This window comes from Lepidochelys kempii, chromosome 9 (assembly GCF_965140265.1).
Source record: "Lepidochelys kempii isolate rLepKem1 chromosome 9, rLepKem1.hap2, whole genome shotgun sequence".
In the NCBI taxonomy this organism is placed as follows: Eukaryota; Metazoa; Chordata; order Testudines; family Cheloniidae; genus Lepidochelys; species Lepidochelys kempii.
Genome location: NC_133264.1, coordinates 66917536 through 66937081, shown reverse-complemented (window position 1 = coordinate 66937081; position 19546 = coordinate 66917536). Strand labels below are relative to the sequence as shown.

The following is a 19546-nucleotide window of genomic DNA, read 5'->3' as shown; positions in this document are numbered from 1 at the left end:
GCTGGACAGTATTCCCTGTTAGTACAGGTATATGAAGGGATTCTTAGTTTGCTTTTACAGCAAGCCTCTTCCTCTCCCTGCTCTCTCTCTGGTGTTGGGATGTGGTGATAGGGAAGGGGGGACTTGCAACAAAACTTGTTTGAGAAGCAAAATTGTGTCTCAATTTGAGAGGCAATTTCTGTGTCCGACTAGCTTTTCCAGGTCACTTTTTTGGCCTCCCTAGCACTGGGTAATCACTAAAACACAGTGAGCTCCTCATCCTGGTTCTCTGCACTGTGGTCAGAATGCTGTCCCCATGCCCTTCTATCCATTTTAAAAAAGTAATACCTTTAAGATATAAAAATGTCCAGTTTTAACCTTTTTATCAAACGTATAACTTTCAACTAAATATCCTCCTTCAAGGATGTTTCAGCCTGGCTCCCATGCTAGGACTGCATGCTCCATTGCCCACCTTGTGTTCCCATGCAAAAGCATAAAAGGCAGGGCAACCACATTTTTCCCTCAGTTTCTTCTTAGAGCGTGTGGCAGCGAGAGGGAACCTGGCAAGTGTTTTACCTGCTGGTCATCCTTGTTATTCTGGTGAAGATCTCCCTCTCTCTCATATAATATCTGAAATAAAAGAACTAACAAAAGAAGAAGGAAAAAGGATAGAGGAGATAGTTGTACATACCCCTTTCTATGCCCCGTACAGTGGAGAACCATCATGGTGAACTGTAAGCTTTCAGGGTTTAGGGCTCTGCCCAGCCTGTGGCAGAATCATTCCTCTTGTCAAAAGGCATAGCCAATGTAAATGTTCTGTTCAAATAAGTTCTTTTCTGTTCGAGGAAGACACACATTTCTGATAAATGTGCAGTGTGCAAATCATTCACGTAGAGGACTTTCAAGTCAAGGGAGACGCAGTCCAATTTCATCTGCTCCAGCAGTTTTATGCATTTTTCTCCAGCTCAGAGCAGGGAGTCCTCAACACTAGTTTTCACAGATGACTTCGGAGCAAGTGTAGGAGACCCTGCTACAGAGCACTGATCCAGCACAGGCATAACAGGACACAAGTAGGAGGGTACCCAATTTGTATGTTATGGTGGCTCGACATCATTGCATGTGTCCCATAGATAGTTCACTTTGTATAGATCCAGAAAGAGGAAGAGATCAGTCTTTTCAGTGGTTATCACTGCCTAGAACACTGACAATGGGGACAGAGCAGCCAGACTCTTAATTGTTTCGAGACAGAGCTGTCCAACCAGCCCCAGTGGCTGGTGATTTCATGGAGAGAGGTGGGCAAACTGTGGCCCACGGGCCACATCCGGCCTGCGGGACCGTCCTGCCCGGACCCTGAGCTCTAGGCTGGGGAGGCTAGTACCCGGCCCCTTTCCTGCTGTTTCCCCTCCCCTGCAGCCTCAGCACGCTGTGCTGCAAGTGCTCTGGCCCACCACTCCTGTCAGGCAGCGTGGCGGCATGGTAAGGGGGCAGGGAGTAGGGGGCCCCAGAGGGCAGTCAGGGGACAGGGAGGAGGGGACCATTGAATGGGGGGGCTGGATAGGCATGGGAGTCCTGGGGGGCCTGTTATGGGGTGGTGGTGTGGATAGAGGTCAGGGGACAGGGAGCAGGGGGTGTTGGATATGCGTGGGAGTCCCAGGGGGCCTGTCGGGGGCGGGGGTGTGGATGGGGTCGGGGCAGTCAGGGAACAGGGAGAAGGGGCGGTTGGATAGGGGTTGGGTTCCCCGGGGGTGGTTAGGGGTGGGGGTCCTGGGAGGGGGTGGTCAAGGGACAAGGAGCAGGGGGGATTGGATGGGTCGGGGCAGTCAGTGGGCAGGAAATGGAAGGGGGAGGATAGGGGCTGGGGGCCAGACTGTTTGGGGAGTCACAGCCTTCCCTACCCAGCCCTCCATATAGTTTTGCAACCCTGATGTGGCCCTCCAGCCAAAAAGCTTGCCCATCCCTGACCTAGGATCTTCTAATACATATTTCCCGAGACTCTGGATATTTAGATGGTGGTTGTCTGTGAATAGTCACACAAACTGTGATATCCTGGCTGCATCAGTCCCCTGCCAGCATTGATTCCCCCATTAGCAAAGGCAAACAGGAATTGGCCAAAGCCCTTTAGCAAACTCCATACACTGTTCAGCTGACCTCCAACATGGCAGAGAAACATTACCAAGTGCCCCAGCTAAATTCAGAACACTTCTCTTCCCACCCAGTGCCTCAGGTCATTAGTAGTCACAATGGTACAAGAGAAACCCTAGTCAGTGAAAGGTACATGTACACCCAGGGACAAAGGACCCCAAAAGTTGAATCTCTTTGGGGGCAAAGCTTATTGATTGGCCTCACTGCAACTATAGGTGGCAAATTATCAAGCATTATTTGCCAAGTAACATGTCCTGACAAGGAGGAGGTCAACTTACCTTTTGTCCAAGCTGCCTGATGATGGTAGGGAGGAGATAAAGGAAATTATATTCATGGCCAGATGGTTGCCAGGACAGCCTAGGACATGGTTGTAAGGTTGGTGGCTGTGACCATGTAATCCTGAGATGAGCCTTCGGAGCTCTACCAGAGGCGCAACTCGTCAAAGAGATGGAGCTTTTCAGTTTGAAGGCTGACAAAGCACTTCACCCTCTTGAAGAACATGAGGGCCATCCTGAGATCCATTGAGGGATTGACACACCATCCCCTACTGAAAGCCCTACAAGTATTAGTCTTGACAGGGGCAATGGGCTCATGCTGAACCTCAGGGCAGACATAATCAAAATGGTCATGGTGCCAAAGGAGACAATCATCCTCTGCTTCCCTTGTCATCCCGGTCGGCCAGACAACAAATTTGGTGGGAATGTCAGGAGCCACATCAGAGCTGATCATCACAGCCACAACTATTACCTTATGAACATACCTCTCAGTCGTAGGCCACGTGCTGGCATTCATTTACGTGAAGCTGCTTGTCAAACTTTGCCTTCAAACTCTCCAACTTGGGCTAAGGAATGTCTGTTCTTCACTGAAAATGTGATAAGAAACAAAGGTCATAGTACCATGTCATGTTACCACAGAGACCTGATACCCAAACAACATGGGATTACACACAACCATTCTAGAGTCCAGAGCCACCGGGGTAGCTTGTACAATATTACTGCCTGTCCTCCAATGGGATGCTCATCCTTCTGCCTGGAGGACATCAACTTCTGGAAATAGTGTGACATGAATGTCCCTTAACTTTCCAGGAATCAACAAGTGAGCAGATTTCCTGAGCACATGGTCCCTCTACACACCCTTCATGGAAATGATATTCTATCAGTGGGGTACATGGAAGACTACTTTGTCAGAAAGGACAATGCAAAATGTTAAAACTTTTGCTCAAGAGGGTCCATGGTTGCTACTGCATGACTCTCTTACAGTGGAACAAAGAATTCATATACATCTTCTGTATATCTTCATATACATCTTCATATACATAATCATATTCTGATTACCAGGGTGATTTCTGAACTCAAGTAACAAAGCTATGATCATTCTGGTATCTCTATAGTGGCTGAGGCAGTTTGGGCTGACAGATCTGCTTTAGATGTCCATTTAACCTCTGATCCAGCCCCCACACTTTCTGGATGTGATCTCATAACGTCACAGCCAGAAACTCCATCTAGACCCAAAGTCACTGCACCCGACAGTGTGGCCGCTGTTTGGCTAAGAACAGTGGACAGACTGCTCCTGTCAGGTGCAGGAAATTGCAATATGTCCCGCATTACCCAGGATCTTGAAAATGTCTGCAGAAAGGGAGACCCATTCACGTACACTTTGTAAGGTCTTTTGGAGCAAGATTTCCCTCCCATAGACGTAGGCCAAATAGAGTTAAAGTTTTGGTGCTAAATAATACTGGGAAACTGCCATGGAAAAGCTTTAACTTAGAGTTGTAGTGTCTCAGCTGTATTTCCACACCACTCAAATGGTTTAAAAAAAACACACACAAATCTTAAGTTAAAGTAACATGAACATAATAGAGCGTGAATCTTCATTGCCACGCTCAGCCACACCAACATATGAACTATGTCTCTATCACATTTCCAATTCAACAATGTCCTTATTCTCATCATACACATACAAGAAGTGAAAATCACATTGCAATGGACAGCCTTAACTATAACCTATTATGAAGAACTTGCTATCTCTGTGTATGTGAAAGTGAATATGATATTTGTGGGATTTTGTTAGCAATAGAGTTGGTAAATTTTTTAAATGTTAAATTTTGGCCATTTTTTTCATTGCATTCAAATTTTGATATGGAAATACCCCTGAGAATTTCAATGAGCGTGACTGTGCACAATGTTTTTGTTACTTTTCCATTTCCTGTTTTTGATCAGTTTTAGTCAAGAACAATCACATTTAACATCACATTGTCCGGTTGTGATTAACCCTTTGTCATGTTCTAACATAACATCCGGTTGTGATTAACCCTATTCAAACATCTAACGTAACCTCTAATCATAACATCCGGTTGTGATTAACCCTATTCAAAGTCATGTTCTAACATAAACTGATTTTCTAATGAATGCGTAGGCTTAAGTGTACCTCCTTTTAGCAATGATTTTACTTTGCAACTTCTCTTGGGACCTCCTGAAAAGCAATATGTGCAACTTCTACAGTATAGCTAGGCAGAAATATACATTCAGATAACTTCAGTTTCTGGTAAATAATCTTTGTCATCTTAACAGCCACAGCTTTGGACTCATACTCTGTGATGTATTTTTTTTTTTAATTTAAAATATCATAGTTTGCCAGTGATTCTCTCTCTCTCTCTGTCTCTCAGAGATTAATTAGAATTATCAAGGAAAAGTGTATTTGATCGTATTTATTTATTTGGGTTAGTTAATTCTTCTGGGTAGCTGCAAAATAAACAGATTTAAACATATCCTCGTGTACTGCTACCTTCAGAGGTTTAAGTAATACAACAGGATTATCATTGACATTAGATCAGTATTAAAATTTATGCCTCAGGTGTGGAATGGTATTCTGTGTTAGCACAGTGAGGAATCTGAAGATTGTTTTTAGGACTGAATTAAAGACAAAAAGACTGACTTGTAAAGATGCTTCGCATATTAATGTCTTTCATTCTGTGTGATTATATTTGAGGTTTTTAGAGATGTGTGACTTAAATTGTTGCCGACTTTCATTTTATAACAAGTACTTTTGAAAACCTTTTTTTGTATATATCAGAATATGCCAACACTTCCCTGTTGTTCTATCTTCAGAACATATGTTAGACACATTATATTGATAGGAGAGATTGTCAAAAGAAAAAAAATTTTTAAATAAGTTTATATATGTTATGAGCTTCAGGTATATAATATAATTGGAAATACACTTTCATCTTCTGTTTTATTATGGTTCTGTTCCAGGATGTGACTTATAATATAACCTTTTATTTAGTTTTATTTTTCTTAATCAAGATAAGATCAATAATTAAAGGAGGAAGTCTGCAAATCCATCAAATTAATATCTTAATACCTATCTTCCCACAATCACTACATTGTATCTTTGCATAACTTTAAAGCTTCATATTTGATGTTTTATTGACTACCCTCACTTATTAATAATGTCTGGATAAGTTAAGTAAAAAATAATTTCATAAAGAAGTGTTCCAGGAAACCTATATGGTGAAAAATCCTGGTCTATTTTAAAACAGTGGATGGACAAAAGTAGTAGTTTCAGTAATAGCTGGCATTTTGTATACCATCTTTCATCCAAAGATCTCAAATAATAATAACTTTTAAAACTGGAAGTACATGAATAACTATATCTGTTTGGGGCTCTGGGCAGCGGTGCAAAAAAGGCAGAAGTCATTCTGCAGTGAAAGGTCACATCCTTAACAAATAATACACAATCATTCTGGAAAGAATTTGGTGAATCCTCTACTCAGTGTAAATCACTGGTGAATTTTAGATAGGCAGACTGTAATTTCTCATTGGTATTTTTCTGTACACAAGAATAATAGCCTTAATCCAATGGAACTGTCATGAGAGTTATAACAAATCAGCATTCTTGCTTGCAATCCAAAATAATGTTGTTTTGTTCCATTGTAAATTCCTGGCTTTAGTCTGTATAAGCAAGAGCCATATCATTTAACAAAAAGCAAATTAACAAAACATCTTACAAAATCATTAATGTGTTTTGAATTGAATCCCTAAGGCATTTCCAAATTCTGTAGCATGAGAAAATCCTCTTCATGCTATCCCAGTCCATTTGTGTACTCATTGCCATGATGACAATATTTTGAGTAAGAGCTTCACTGAAATCATTAATCATATTTATTTATTAAATCAGTGATTTTTGGAATCCAGTACCTTGGTATTAATTTCTGCAAGTTTATAAGAATGATCATTAATCAATTTCCTCTCAAGAAAAAAGGATTTTGCATATCAAAATGCATTTTTAGTTGTTTGATTATGAAGATAGACTCTGGACCATATCTCTCAGAAAATTACCTCTACTTCCATGAACTTCCTGGGCTTCAGAGCTGCAAGAGATGTAACTTTTTCTAGAAGGAATTATCCATGTAATGTAGGATTAGATGTTTGTTCTCTCTCCCCTTTCCAGGGGTAAAGTGTCTTACTTAGCCCTCAGTAACCATATATGATTAATTAGTATATTTTGGAATGACCTATTAAACATACTCAATGAATCCCCATTACTGCCACTCAGTTTGTTCCCCAGGCTGCCGGAGTGTTAATTAACTGGAAAGATTTAAAGGGGGCAGGGCCTGACATCATTCAAACTTCTCCATGGCTAACATTTCAGATGTCAATAAGAGACTTGAAGAAGAAGACGATGCAGCTCAAAAATTATCTTGTTACCGCTCTCAAAATTTGTATGCAGGCAAAACTGGCAATCAGGATGGTGCAGATTGTCTGATTGGAGATTAAACTCCAAGCCAAGAGGTCTCTGTGTACCCAGACTTGTATAGGATGTTTATTCCAGCCCCAAAGAATAGTCCCATAAAATGAGAACTGTTAATACAGTACCAACTTTTCCATGAACTTGGACCATCCAAACTCCCATAGCTCCATAAATACCTGTATCTGATGTGTGTGCACATGCGCGTGGAACCTTCCCAGCTTCCATAGCTCCATAAATACTGTCAACTGTGTGTGTGTTTGTGTGTGCGCGTGCATAGCTCCATAAATACCTGTATTTGGGGTGTGTTTTAGTTATCCTGTAGAGGAGCCTTGGCTTTCTGTAGTAGTTGCTGACTCAAAATGATGCAGATATTTTAAATTGAAAATGGGTCTTAATAATAAATGAGCATTTGTGCTGCAGTCTGAGTGTGTGCAAACAGAGGTATAATAAACAGCAGAAATAATTTTATCATCACACATCTGCTATTTGTTCTAAATGGAATCCCAGCAGGATTACTCTTTTGCTTGTTCAGTTTGTTTGATTCTAACACCATTTTCGCTGTCTGGAGATGGTTTATCATTTTACTTCTAAAGCAAATTGAACCAGTAACAAAAAAAAGAAGATAATTAGTACCAAAGTTTGTCATTTTCATAAGTAGATGTAGTTAATCATAAAGCTGAGTAAAAATAATTTGGAAATGAATACACTTTATTGGGAAATAAAAACATGATTATCACACAAGGTAAACAGAAGTATAACGATTGTATTTGAAGAGACTTTTTCTTTTATTAGTACAATAGCAAATTTAACTTTGTACCTCAGTTAATACCTTGAATATCTTTAAACAGTTAACTTGGAGTGGGGAGGGATGAACACAAACAGCTTCCTGATGATTAGATGAGACTATATTTGGTTATAGTATGTCTTATTAAAACAGTTCTGGATATTTTAGAAAAGATGTTAAAAAAAAAAAAAAAGTAGTAGTGTCTTCCATGGGTATGTGATATTAGTTGCAAGATTGTAGACTTGATCTTCATCTGAGGTAAAGGAGGGAAGAAAAAATGAAACCACCTTCTTTTGAGCTTCATTGGGCATCAGATCATCTTTCACTAGTCCTTGTAAAATAGTCTTTACAAGGAAAACTGACCATTTCAACCCTTTTTTTCCCATGGTCTCCCCATCTCCATCACAACTAAACTTTTCACCTTCACCTTTGAAGCCCTATATATCCTTGCCCCTCCTTACTCAACCTTCTCTCTTGTTTTGTTGTTCCCTGTCCTCTTCCTTCAGTAAGTGACCTACTTGTCCCACAAGTGTCTTTCATTCTGCTCTTCACTCAAGGAACACCATTCCTGAGCTACTCTGCGCGGAAGGATTTAAGTGAAGACTCACTTCTGTTACGATGTCTATCCCTGAGTTTAGATAACTAACTTTGCAACTCTAAAATAATCAAGAAATGGGCAGCTGTCTTGTTAGTTCTGTGTTCCTGCTGTCACCCTGGACGCTCTGTTTGTACGTTGTGTTCCTTTCTCCCATCATTTGCTTTCTATAATATTGAGATCTCTGTGCATGATTTGTCTGTATAGCACTTAACTCTGCCATATTATTAATACACTGTAATACATTTTATTAGCTGCAGTGGCATTCCAGACCATTTGGAAACATACATGATTAAAAAGTTTAATATTAAATATTATAATAAAATACTCCTAAATTACTTTTTATCCATATTTCATAAATAAGTAGACACAAAAGTAGCAAAACACAGATTTCTACAACCTTTGGTTTTAAAACAAAAACAAAATTCTTGGCTGGGTAAACTTAAAAAGAAAAAAAAAAGTTGTGAACCTGCTTGTTTTCTGCTTTCAACACATTTTAACATTACTGCAGTTGAAGCACAGTTAGTTACCTTGTTAATGTATTTGTGACTGATAAAATCAGCTTTGAAGCAACAACTACAAGACTTGGAGAAATAATGTGTGCAGGGTGTCTGTGTACGAAACAATTTGAGTGCATTTATGTATGCTTACTTTGTTCCCTGCAGCTCTTTTTAAATATTAGTATTTTCCATGTTGCATTGGATTATGCAAGTAAAATAGAAGACCTTGAAATGCACACTTACTAAACTACATTAACTGTGTCAGTGCTTTGTTTTTGAAAAGGGACATGAATTATGGAGGAGCATTTTGACAGTTGCAACCATTAAAAGACATTGACTGAAAGATTCTGAGACACTGTCAGTTCCCTGAAATGCTATGTGTAAATTAAATTTAAGTTGTATCCTCTTTTAAAGGGAAAATGAAAGTAATAATGGGCAAAATGACTTTTCCCCAAGGTCACAAAAATTAAATTTCTTTATGTGCTTCCTTGGATATTTAATTTGTGAGAATTTATTATATAGAAAAAACAAATAGAGGTAATTATTACTTAAGCATCAAATAGAGCAAAGGCTTCATGACAATGTGTTGAGGCAAATTTCCATTTTCACTTTTATTTCATGGGAACGTGTATCTTGATCGATGTGTGCATTCAATTCAAGTGCATTTTTTCCTATGAAGAAATAAGGAAAGGACAAAGATTTGTTCTTCAGAACTGTGAAAACTAGACTGGAACTGGTCATGTAATATTCTATTTATTTCTATTTTTTTCTTACAGGACTGACACTTTACCAGCTCTGCTTTTAATTCATGTAAGCTTGTAACTGGTATTGAAGGGGTTGTACTATATAATCAATACGAAACTTTCTTAGTATTCTATCCAAACTCAGTGAGTGTGAGGTTTTGCGTCATTTGAGTCACAACTGCCAACTGTTGATCCTGTATCTGAAAGTTTTAGGCATTGTGTTCACATGTATAAAACAAATGTCTTTGCAAACTAATGTTTTTTGAAAACTATGTACAGTATGCTTTTAGAATCTGTGACTGACAGATATGTTGCAGGTCTTGGAGCTAGAATAAAGAGCAGGTGTGGTATTGTGTGCAGTCTTTGCCAGGGCTTTCCCTAAAAAAGAAATCAAGCGTGTTTCTCCATAACAAAGTCTATGGACAGAACCAGCATGAGAAAAAGAAATCATAATGTTAAAAAGCCAAACAACTATAAGAACACTACTTAATTCTAGATGGCATAGGCACAGTGATAGTTATGCCATTCTAAAATGAGTTTGACAAAATAAATTAGGGTCTTTTGCAGTTTAAACACAATTTATGTACAATATGATGGACTTAATCATGGAGAGCCCAATTCTGTTCTTCTACAAGTAGCATGGCTCAGTGAGTTGAAATGAGATGAGAAAGAACAGTTAGGTTTTGGTAAGAAAGTAAGGGCATTATAGTTCAATACCTTCACTTCACTAACAATTAACATTTAAGGAAAATAAAGTTTGGGGAATGCTGTAGGAAAATTGCCAAAATGTGGGAAGTAGTTAAGTTCTCCGTTCTATGAACAGGAATAATTTTACATCCCACTTCTGAAATACCATAAAGTGAAAGCTATGATGCATGAAAGATTGTATTCTACTGTTACAGTGGTGTCACAGACTCATCTATACCGAAGTTTTCCATTTAAAAACCTTTAGTTGTAGTAGCCTTACAAAACTACAGTAGGCTGAAACATGAGTAGTGAGTCAGAGATACGATTTTTGTAATTTGAATTCCAACATATATTCAATGATGAAAGTGATTTTTTAACATAAATATATGGAAATACATGTCGACCACAGTTTGGGTCAGCAAGCAGCTGATGTTGCTTAATTGTAATGGAGACTGTAATAAGTCCTATAAGTTTTAGCAAGGACATTTGAACTGCGTCCACTTCCCAGAGGAGTTTGTACATCAGTAAGATAGTGTAATGTTAGCTTGTGAGAATGGCTTGCATTTAGTTAGGGTGTGCATTACTTTTATCCCTTTCTGCTCCGGCTTCCCTTCTGTAGGTCTGGAAAGCATCCTTAAATGTATTCAGCCTTTTTCTGCAACATAGACTATTAGATAGCAGATTCTGGAACTCAGCAAAGGCAGTCCAGGTGGACTAGACTGTATGTATGCTATCTGAAACAGCTTTGTAAAGGTGTAGGGGGAAAAAAATGGGTCCTTAAGCATTCATCACAAGGGATCCTATAAAATCCTTATGCTACTCTAGAGCTGATTCAGATATTATCTTTTGCCATCAGTGCTCCAGTTTTCTGTCTTCCCAGTTTGTCTACCATAAGTCATCGATGAGCAATGGCGATCTGTGGCGGCAAGGCAGAGGGAAGGACAGCCACTAGGAACTAGTGTATTGATGAGTGTGTACAATAGTAGTACACATGTTCTATCAGCCTGGCAACATTCTGATCCAGCTGGACACCTGTGTTTAACAGGAAACCTAAGATCCTTGAGTCTCTTAGAGCAGACAAGTATATCCTGCTCAATTTTTTTTTTAAAAAAAAGCTAGTCTTTTCTTCTTACACATGACAAAGAAAAAACTGTGCAAGAATAAATTTTACATATATTGATTTAACTATAAAATTAGGGATTTCTGTACACCTGTACTACCCAAAGTATATTTATTTAAAATAAAGCAATGAAGAGGGGCATGCAAATTAGGCCTGTCCTTTTGCCAGAGTTCAGTTAGTCATATGATATATGCAGCATTTTCTTTGTGTATAGTGAGATGAGCTTATGAACCAATTTTACATCTTGCTTAGCATTATCAGAGGAGAAGAGGTTGAAAAGTTATGCTTAATAGCTAAAGCTCCAGAGACTTATGCAATTTTGGAATGGTTTCCATTTCTGTGTAAATGTCTTTCAAGTGATGACTGCAGACTGCTTTTGTGGATAAGGCCCAGAGTTATTTTGGGAAGTAAAATTTTGCTTTCTATGTGGGTGGGAAGGAAGATAATACTCCTTATTTATAATTTAATGAGGAAGATGAAACCACAGGGGCAAAAAAAAAAAAAGTTGGGAGCCAATGACTAATACTTGAATGTGTTGGTGCTAGTGGTTCAGAGATCACAGCCCTAACTCCTTAATACTGGAAAATCATGATTCCTGTCACAGAGGCTGTTTAGTGGAGATGCTGACATCTGTATAAACCCATCTAACTTACTGATTTGTTGTGTTACTTGTACGTTAAGAGATCAATGTTTGCATGCATTGGAAATATCCAAATGGGGAAAAAATAGAGGGTCTCACAATATTCCCTTAATTACCAAGTCATCTAACAAACTACAAACATCGTATAATATAAAATGTTTAACAAATGCTCATTAAAATCACAGCAATTAGCAGACTATGAAGGTAAAGTAATATGCTTTTTTATTTCTTTGGTTCCAGAATTTGGTGAAGAATCTTCCTGAACAGAAGGAACTCAGTGCCTTAGCCCAGTTAAAGCATGAATATGATGATCTCTGTGAGCCAGAACAGTTTGGAGTTGTGGTATGTGTTCGACTAATATTCAGCCGGGCTTGTCATTTATAAGATACATTAAAAGGAAAAACATTTAAATAGTGTATTTTTTTTTTCATTACTGTTAATGCATGTTTTTCAGACTGCACATATTGTGGACCACTGTCTCTCTCTTTCTCTCTCTCTCATTTATTTTGCACAATATTGACAAAAATCAGGAAATTAAGGTTCTTATGGAATAGAATCCCTACAGGTACTTAACAGAGCCTACTCTATACTGTACCACTGAAAGGAACAGTGATGTATAATTAACGGCCACTTTCTATAAAAGTCATTTCTATGACAAATCAAATCTCTCTGCTGATTGACAATGGAGTGCTGTTGATAAATAATAGAGCAGAAGAGGTATATTTTAGAACTTCTTAAGGATTCATTTATGCAGAGTCATCGACTGATGATTTTTTTCGCCCATTTGTTGTTTGTACTTAATATCTAAGAGACTGCATTGGCAATTGAAAGAGTTAGCCTATGTATTATTCCTAAGTTCAGATATTCCTCCCTCGCCTTGCAATAAAAAATTAGGCTATTCATGCTCATATATTTGTAACATATATCATTTTGCTACTAAAAGGAGTGGAACTTGAGAAAAGATGCAAGATATCTTATTAAGACGAATCAATAATTTTAGGGTTTATAATAAACTTTGTTTATTCAGATAAATTGTGGACCTGACTGCAAAACCTAGTAAAACCTCTGCATTTGGGAAAATTTCAGATCTGGATCCAAGTTCTGGGCTAGATTCTGATGATACTCAACCTTGAGTTGCAGCACTTGTCTCCAAAAAGTAGTCCCTATTCGGAGACAAAGTATGACCAAAATAAGAAAATCAAAATGTGTCCATTTGTGACTAGGACTCATCTCTAAATCAAATGTTCCAATATAGCATAAGTTACGTAGTAAAGTCTAAGTTCCAAAAGTACTATCCAGAAGTGTTTTGTAAAAAGTGTGTAGTTCAATTGCTATATATGCAGTAAATCAGATTGTCACAAAAATAACTGCAATTTTGGCTAGAGATCGTAGTCTGTCCTGGGAAAAATGTTATAAGCAGATATCCATTAGAACAGGAGTTCTTAAATTTCATTAAACTGCGACCCCTCTTCTGACAATAAAGTTATTACATGACCCCTGGAGCCCAAGCCCTGCCACCCCAGGTTGTGGGTGAGAGGGGGCTGCAGCCTAAGCACCATTGCCCCAGGTGGGGCTGGAGCTCCGGCTTCAGCTTCAGACCTGAGTCCCAGCAAATCTAATGCTGGCCCTGGTGACCCAGTCAAATGGGATCGCAACCCTCTTTGGGGTCCTGACCCACAGTTTGGAAACCGCTGCATTAGAAGTTCAGTTTGGGCACCCAGTTTGACTGCACAAAATATAAGTAAGTCAGTCCTTACAACGCTTCTCAGATGTTGAGGCAAAGGAAAAACGTTTGGCCTGATCAGATGTGGCTTTTTTAAATATAGGAACTGGAAAATGAAAGGTTTAGTGATTTTTCATATATTTTCTAGCTTTCTAATGAATGGCCTAGTTCTACAATGTCATCCCTTTTGGAGAGACCAATTTATACAGGAGCAACTTCAAAAGTAATCTGGGGAGGGGGTTCAGGAGGACCCTGTGGTTGGAGGAGAGGAGAAGAGAGGTAAAGGTAACAGAGAGTAGCATACAACCTCAAGAAAAGAATTAGTTCAGGTTGATTCTGTTGTTGAGGTAGTTTATTCTATTTATCAGTGTCTGAAGGCATACTTTTCAAAAAGTAGGTCAATTGTTTTGAGACACACCTTACTATTGCTAAGTAGTTTGCTAGGTTTTTTTACAGGCTAAAAAAAAAAAAGGCCCTGGTTACTCCTTTTCTGTGCAAAAGTATATAAAAGGGAACTATTTAATGCCAAACCTTTAAGTTCCAGTGGCAACACAGAAAAAGTCATCCAACAGTTCCCATGAAGTCTTCCCTAAGGATCTTCTGTCTCTCCTAAATTATTTTCAGTTTGTAAGCCACACATTCCACCTTGATATGTTTAATGTGTTAAAGCTCCCATACTTTCACCACAGGAGGATGTAGGCTCCCTTTGGAGTCACTGTCATTTGTGTGTGTGTTTGTGTGTGTACTGGTTTTTTTAATCAACCCATGTTTATCATAGAGGTAGATTCTGTTTAAAATCAGAAACATTCTTCCCTCAGAAGCTGTATCCTTGAGTCTGCTTCATTCCAGGCCCTGCTGGTCCTGGGATGAGCCATAAATAAGGCTACGTTTTAGTCATGGGTATATTTAGTAAAAGTTATGGACAGGTCATGGGCAGTAAACGAAGTTTCATGGCCTCTGACCTGTCCATGACTTGTACTGTCTACCCCTAACTAAAACTTGGTCCTGGGGGCTGCGGGTGCTCTTCTGGGGCAGGCGGGTGGTGGTGGGCGGCCTGTGATTCATGCTGGTTGGGGTTGGGGGCGTGGAGCCGGCAGCGGTGCGTGGCCCGGCGCCCCTGCTGGTGGTGGCGTGGTGGGGAGTGTTGGCGGACTCCCAGGCTCCCTATCCAGCTCCGCGTGTCCCTTCAGCTCCTAGGAGGAGGGAAGGTTGGGGGGCTCCGCATGCTGCCCTCGCCATGAGTTCTGGCTCCATAGCTGCGGTTCCCGGCCGATGGGAGCTGCAGGGGCAGAGCACAGAGCTCCCTGGCCCCTCTGCCTAGAAGCTGCATGGACATGCTGGCCGCTTCCAGGGGGAGCCTCCCCCCAACTAGGTAAGTGCCACCGTGCTCTCCAACCCAGCCCTGATCCCCCTCCCACACCTAAACTGCTGCCGAGTATTTGAGCAGCCCCTGAGCTGGCTGCACCGGCTGCTGCAACAGTCACAGAGTCACGGAAAGTCACAGAATCTATAACCTCTGTGACAGACACGCAGTCTTAGCTGTAAATAAGTTTTGAATTAATACAGCCTTATTATAAATTAGGCTGTTCTTTATATTCACTCATCTAGCTGCAATAAGGGAAGTGTGTGTTTGTGTCTGTATGTGCATATATACATTTATATATACACACATAGATTTAATATAATATAACATAGTTTGCTAGCAGTGTGCTTTCTACTACATCTGACAAATTTCTGATATCTTTTCTTACCCTTCTTGTGATTTCAAGAAAGCTCATCATTCTTGGTATTCAGTTATCTGGAATCCCCTGCAACCTGACTTTGGTAACAGACCTTATCACTGTATCCTTTTCCCCCTAAACTCTAGGCTTTTTTTTTCTTTCTTAATCTTGTTTGTTCCTTGTCCTCTGTCAGCTATGGATATGAGTTTTCTCACAGCTGCCTGCATTTTAATAATTTGGTTTATTAAATCAAAAATAATTTACCCTTTTCTCTTCAAACTGTTATTGGTTTGTGGTTATGGCCAACAACTGTTATCTGTGCTAAATAAATTTAATAGTAAAGATATAAACTGGAAAAATCTGATTGGAATAACATTAGTTAAAGCTATGTTTCACTTTCCTGGCCATTCAGCAAAATGAAAGGAAAAAAAAATTGTGTGATTTCACTAATAATATTTAGAATTTACATTCGGTGTAGTAACTTTCATTGGTCAAAATGAAAATGGAAAAAAAATAATGTTGATATGATCACAAAGCCACAAAGTGTTTGAAGACACAGATTACTGTTCAGATCCAGTAGTTGCTTTACCTTTTAAAACCAGATAGGTAGATTAATATTGACATACGCAAGTAAAAACATGGTACTGAAAATGAAGTTAAATGCATTGCTAGTGTATTAGTGACATATCATGGATCTGAAAAGCTGGTTGTAACAGCTTAGAGGTTGTATTAGTTGATGCAACCTATTTTTAATTACATGCTCATTTTTTGTTATTTTTACTTAATAACATGCCATATATTCATCCTGTCTTGGAGGATGATAGTCATGACCTTGACAGATTGCATAAAGATAACATAGCTTTTATATTCTGTATCTTGATACAGTGTATCTTGACTGGTATGAAATTTATTGTTTACAAATTGGACTGGATTGCCAACATAAATGACAATGTAACTCAAATTATTTTTTGTTCTAAAAAGCGGCAATTAGATTAGTTCTCAGGCTTACATTTTTTATTAGGTTTGATAATGTCAACAGATATTTAAGTAACCCAATGACAGCCACTGTAATGCTGTAGTGCTAAACTGTCCTCCGTGAATGGTTAATGTTCTTGTACTGAGAGGAAAGTTTACTTACTCTTATGGCAACATCCAAGTTAGAAGAGAATCCTAGAGTAACATCATTTTAATTCACAGTTGTCAGTTACGAGTATTTGCTATTTGTGCATTCATGAGGTGTTTAGCTGCTGTTGTAGTGCATTTGATGTATGCCATTTCTGCAAAGATGTACTTGAAATAGTTATCTTATTTTGTCATGATGTAATCAGAAAAAAGTTAAGGGTGTTGCTAAGATTATTGACCATTTAAAGTGAAGTTTTGGGTGAGAGGATTTCCCAAACAATATGCCATTTGATATAAACTGATACAAATTCTGCTGTTATACTCGGGTAAATCTGGAGTAACTCAACTGGGATGATGGCAGTTGCTGTGGATTTATACCATTATGAAAGCAGAATTTAGCTTCCTGCTTTTATGAATTGTATGCTTTCTGAAATTTCACTTATTATTATTATTATTATTTTATTTATTACTATTTATTTATTATTCCAAAAATCATTCTCATGCCCCTTGTTTTTTTTGTATAACAGTGTGGTCAATTTACCTTTGACTCAATCTATCAACCTTTCATTCAAATACTCTTAATTGTTAGTAATTTCTTTCGCATAAAATCCTACTTACCCCTAAGTGCTATTGAAAAAAACTCTACCCATCTCATTCTGGTTGTCTTTACGTAGCTGTGTTTCTGCATTTGTCTCCAGACCTCTAATATCAGGACATTACAGTTAAACTTTCAAGTATCTTGTTTTTCATTAAAATAAAAAAAAGTCCAAACTTTGTTCTGTTGTCCACCATCCATTTTAGTAGTGTAAATACTACTACAATTCTGGTTTCATGTCAGTGGAGGAAAGACACCAGGGAATGGTCTGAGGCCAAGAAGAGACCTGGGGGTTTGGGAACAGAGGGCTGGGGCGGCCGGCCAAATAGCCCCAGGCAGAGGGCATCAACCGGGGTAAGGGGTCGGTGTTACGAGTGTGGGGAATTGGGGCGTATAGTGACCCAATGCCCCAACAGGGAAGAGCCAATGCAGTGCAGTCTGGGAGATTATGGGGAGCAATGTGGCCTAATCAGCCTGGTAGGGGTCGCAGTGACCCCACGTGGGTATACAAGGTTGGTAAAAATGAATGGTATTGAGACCATAGCATTAGTGGATTCCAGGAGTGCTGTCACGCTGGTCTCAAGGAAGTTGATGGGGTAAGACCAACTAACCTGGGCCAAAAACACAGGGGTAACGTGCATTCATGGCACCATAAATTTTCACCCCACAATCCCAGTACGGATTGAGATCCAGGGGAACCCTATGAGGGTAACTGCAGGGGTGGTCTCCAGGCTCTCCTACCCAGTCTTAATTGGTAGGGACTTCCCTGGGTTTGAGAGCTTACTCCCCCCAGTAGAGCCAGGGGTGGGTAGCAACTCCCGGGCTGAGACTGAGGCACCTACAGATGGCCTCACCCCAGTTTTTGCTGGATTTGCCCCAGAGTTATTTTCCCACAGGGGCAGGTGAGGATATCTCCCGAATTAACCCCAGAAAAATGAACAGAGGTCATTGATATGATCCAACAGAACCAAGACGTATTCTGTACACAGCCAGGCCATACGACACTGGTCCAACATCATATCGTCACCAGTTCCGGAGTAAGAGTGATGATAAGACCGTACCAAATACAGGAAACTAAAAGGGAAGAAATTCGGGTGGAAGTGAAGAAGATGCTGGAACTCGGGGTTATTGAAGAATCCCACAGCCAGTGGTCCAGCCCTATCATCCTAGTCCCCGAGCCTGACGGCACCCCGAGGTTATGCAATGACTTCCGGAAGTTGAATGAAGTAACCCAATTTGATGCATATCCGATACCATGCATCAACGAGCTAGTTGGTTAGTTAGGCAAGGCCTGATACCTAACCACCGTGGACCTGACCAAAGGATATTGGCAAATCTCCCTGGCCGAGAATGCCAAGGAGAAGACTGCCTTCTCTACACCTGATGGCCTGTTCCAGTACACTGTCCTCCTTTTCGGACTCCATGGGGCCCCTGCAACATTCCAACGACTTATGAACAGATTGTTGCGACCCCATGCCAAGTATGCCACCTCCTATTTAGACGACATAGTCATCCATAGCCCTGACTGGAAAACACACCTAGGAAAAATAGAAGTGGTGCTAGACGCTGTGCGGAAGGCCGGCCTCACTGCCAACCCCCTCAAGAGCATGATAGGGCTAGCTGAAGCCAGATATCTCGGGTATGTAGTAGGGAGAGGCTTGGTGAAACCCCAGTGGAACAAAGTGGAGGCAATACAGAGTTGGCCTTGATCGGTCCTCAAAAAGCCGGTTTCTAGGGATAGTAGGATACTATCAGAGATTCATCCCTCATTTCGCCATGAGAGCAAGGCCGTTGATGGACCTGATAAAGGCCCCGAGATAGTAAAGTGGACTGATGCGGCGGAAGGAGCATTCGCAGATTTAAGGACAGCCCTTTGCTGTCGTCCAGTACTCATAGCTCCAGACTTTGAAAAGGAATTCATCCTACAAACAGACGCCTGGGAGGTAGGGCTAGGAGCCGTCCTTTCACAGATGGTAGGGGAGGAGGAACACCCGATCCTATACCTCAGCTGGAAACTCCTCCCCAGGGAACAAAAGTACGCTGTTGTTGAAAAGGAATGTCTGGCGGTAAAATGGGCCATGGAGACTCTCCGCTACTACCTACTGGGGCGGCGATTTACCCTCTTGACAGACCACGCCCCGCTCCAGTGGATGCACAGAAACAAGGAGAAGAACACAAGTGTGACTAGATGGTTCCTATCCCTGCAACCCTTTCATTGCCGGGTACAGTATAGGGCCAGAAGCCAACACAGCAACGCTGATGGCCTGTCACGACAGCGCTGCCTGTCGTCCGAAGTAGCCCAACCCCATAGTGTTGAGCTGGAGGGGTCGGGGCGTAGAGTGAATATGTGATACAGCATGGCCAGAGGGCAGCAGGAGAGTGATAGAGGGGAGATATGTAAGCCCCAGGATGATGAGAGCCTTATTCCTCTGCAGAGAGATTA

At 40.3% G+C, this 19546-nt stretch overlaps 1 protein-coding gene across 9 annotated transcripts in view; it reads left to right on the top strand.

Moving 5' to 3' along the window:
• DIAPH2 (diaphanous related formin 2) overlaps window positions 1–19546 on the top strand; it is an 811118-nt gene that overhangs the window by 343502 nt on the left and 448070 nt on the right. For all 9 annotated transcript variants that reach the window (XR_012160923.1, XM_073360856.1, XM_073360855.1 and 6 more), the window contains one exon: window positions 12183–12284. Coding sequence is in view for 8 of the 9 variants with exons in the window: in XM_073360856.1 (XP_073216957.1) it covers window positions 12183–12284 (102 nt within the window). In the remaining variant the exon portion in view is untranslated. The remainder of the gene's footprint in view (window positions 1–12182; window positions 12285–19546) is intronic.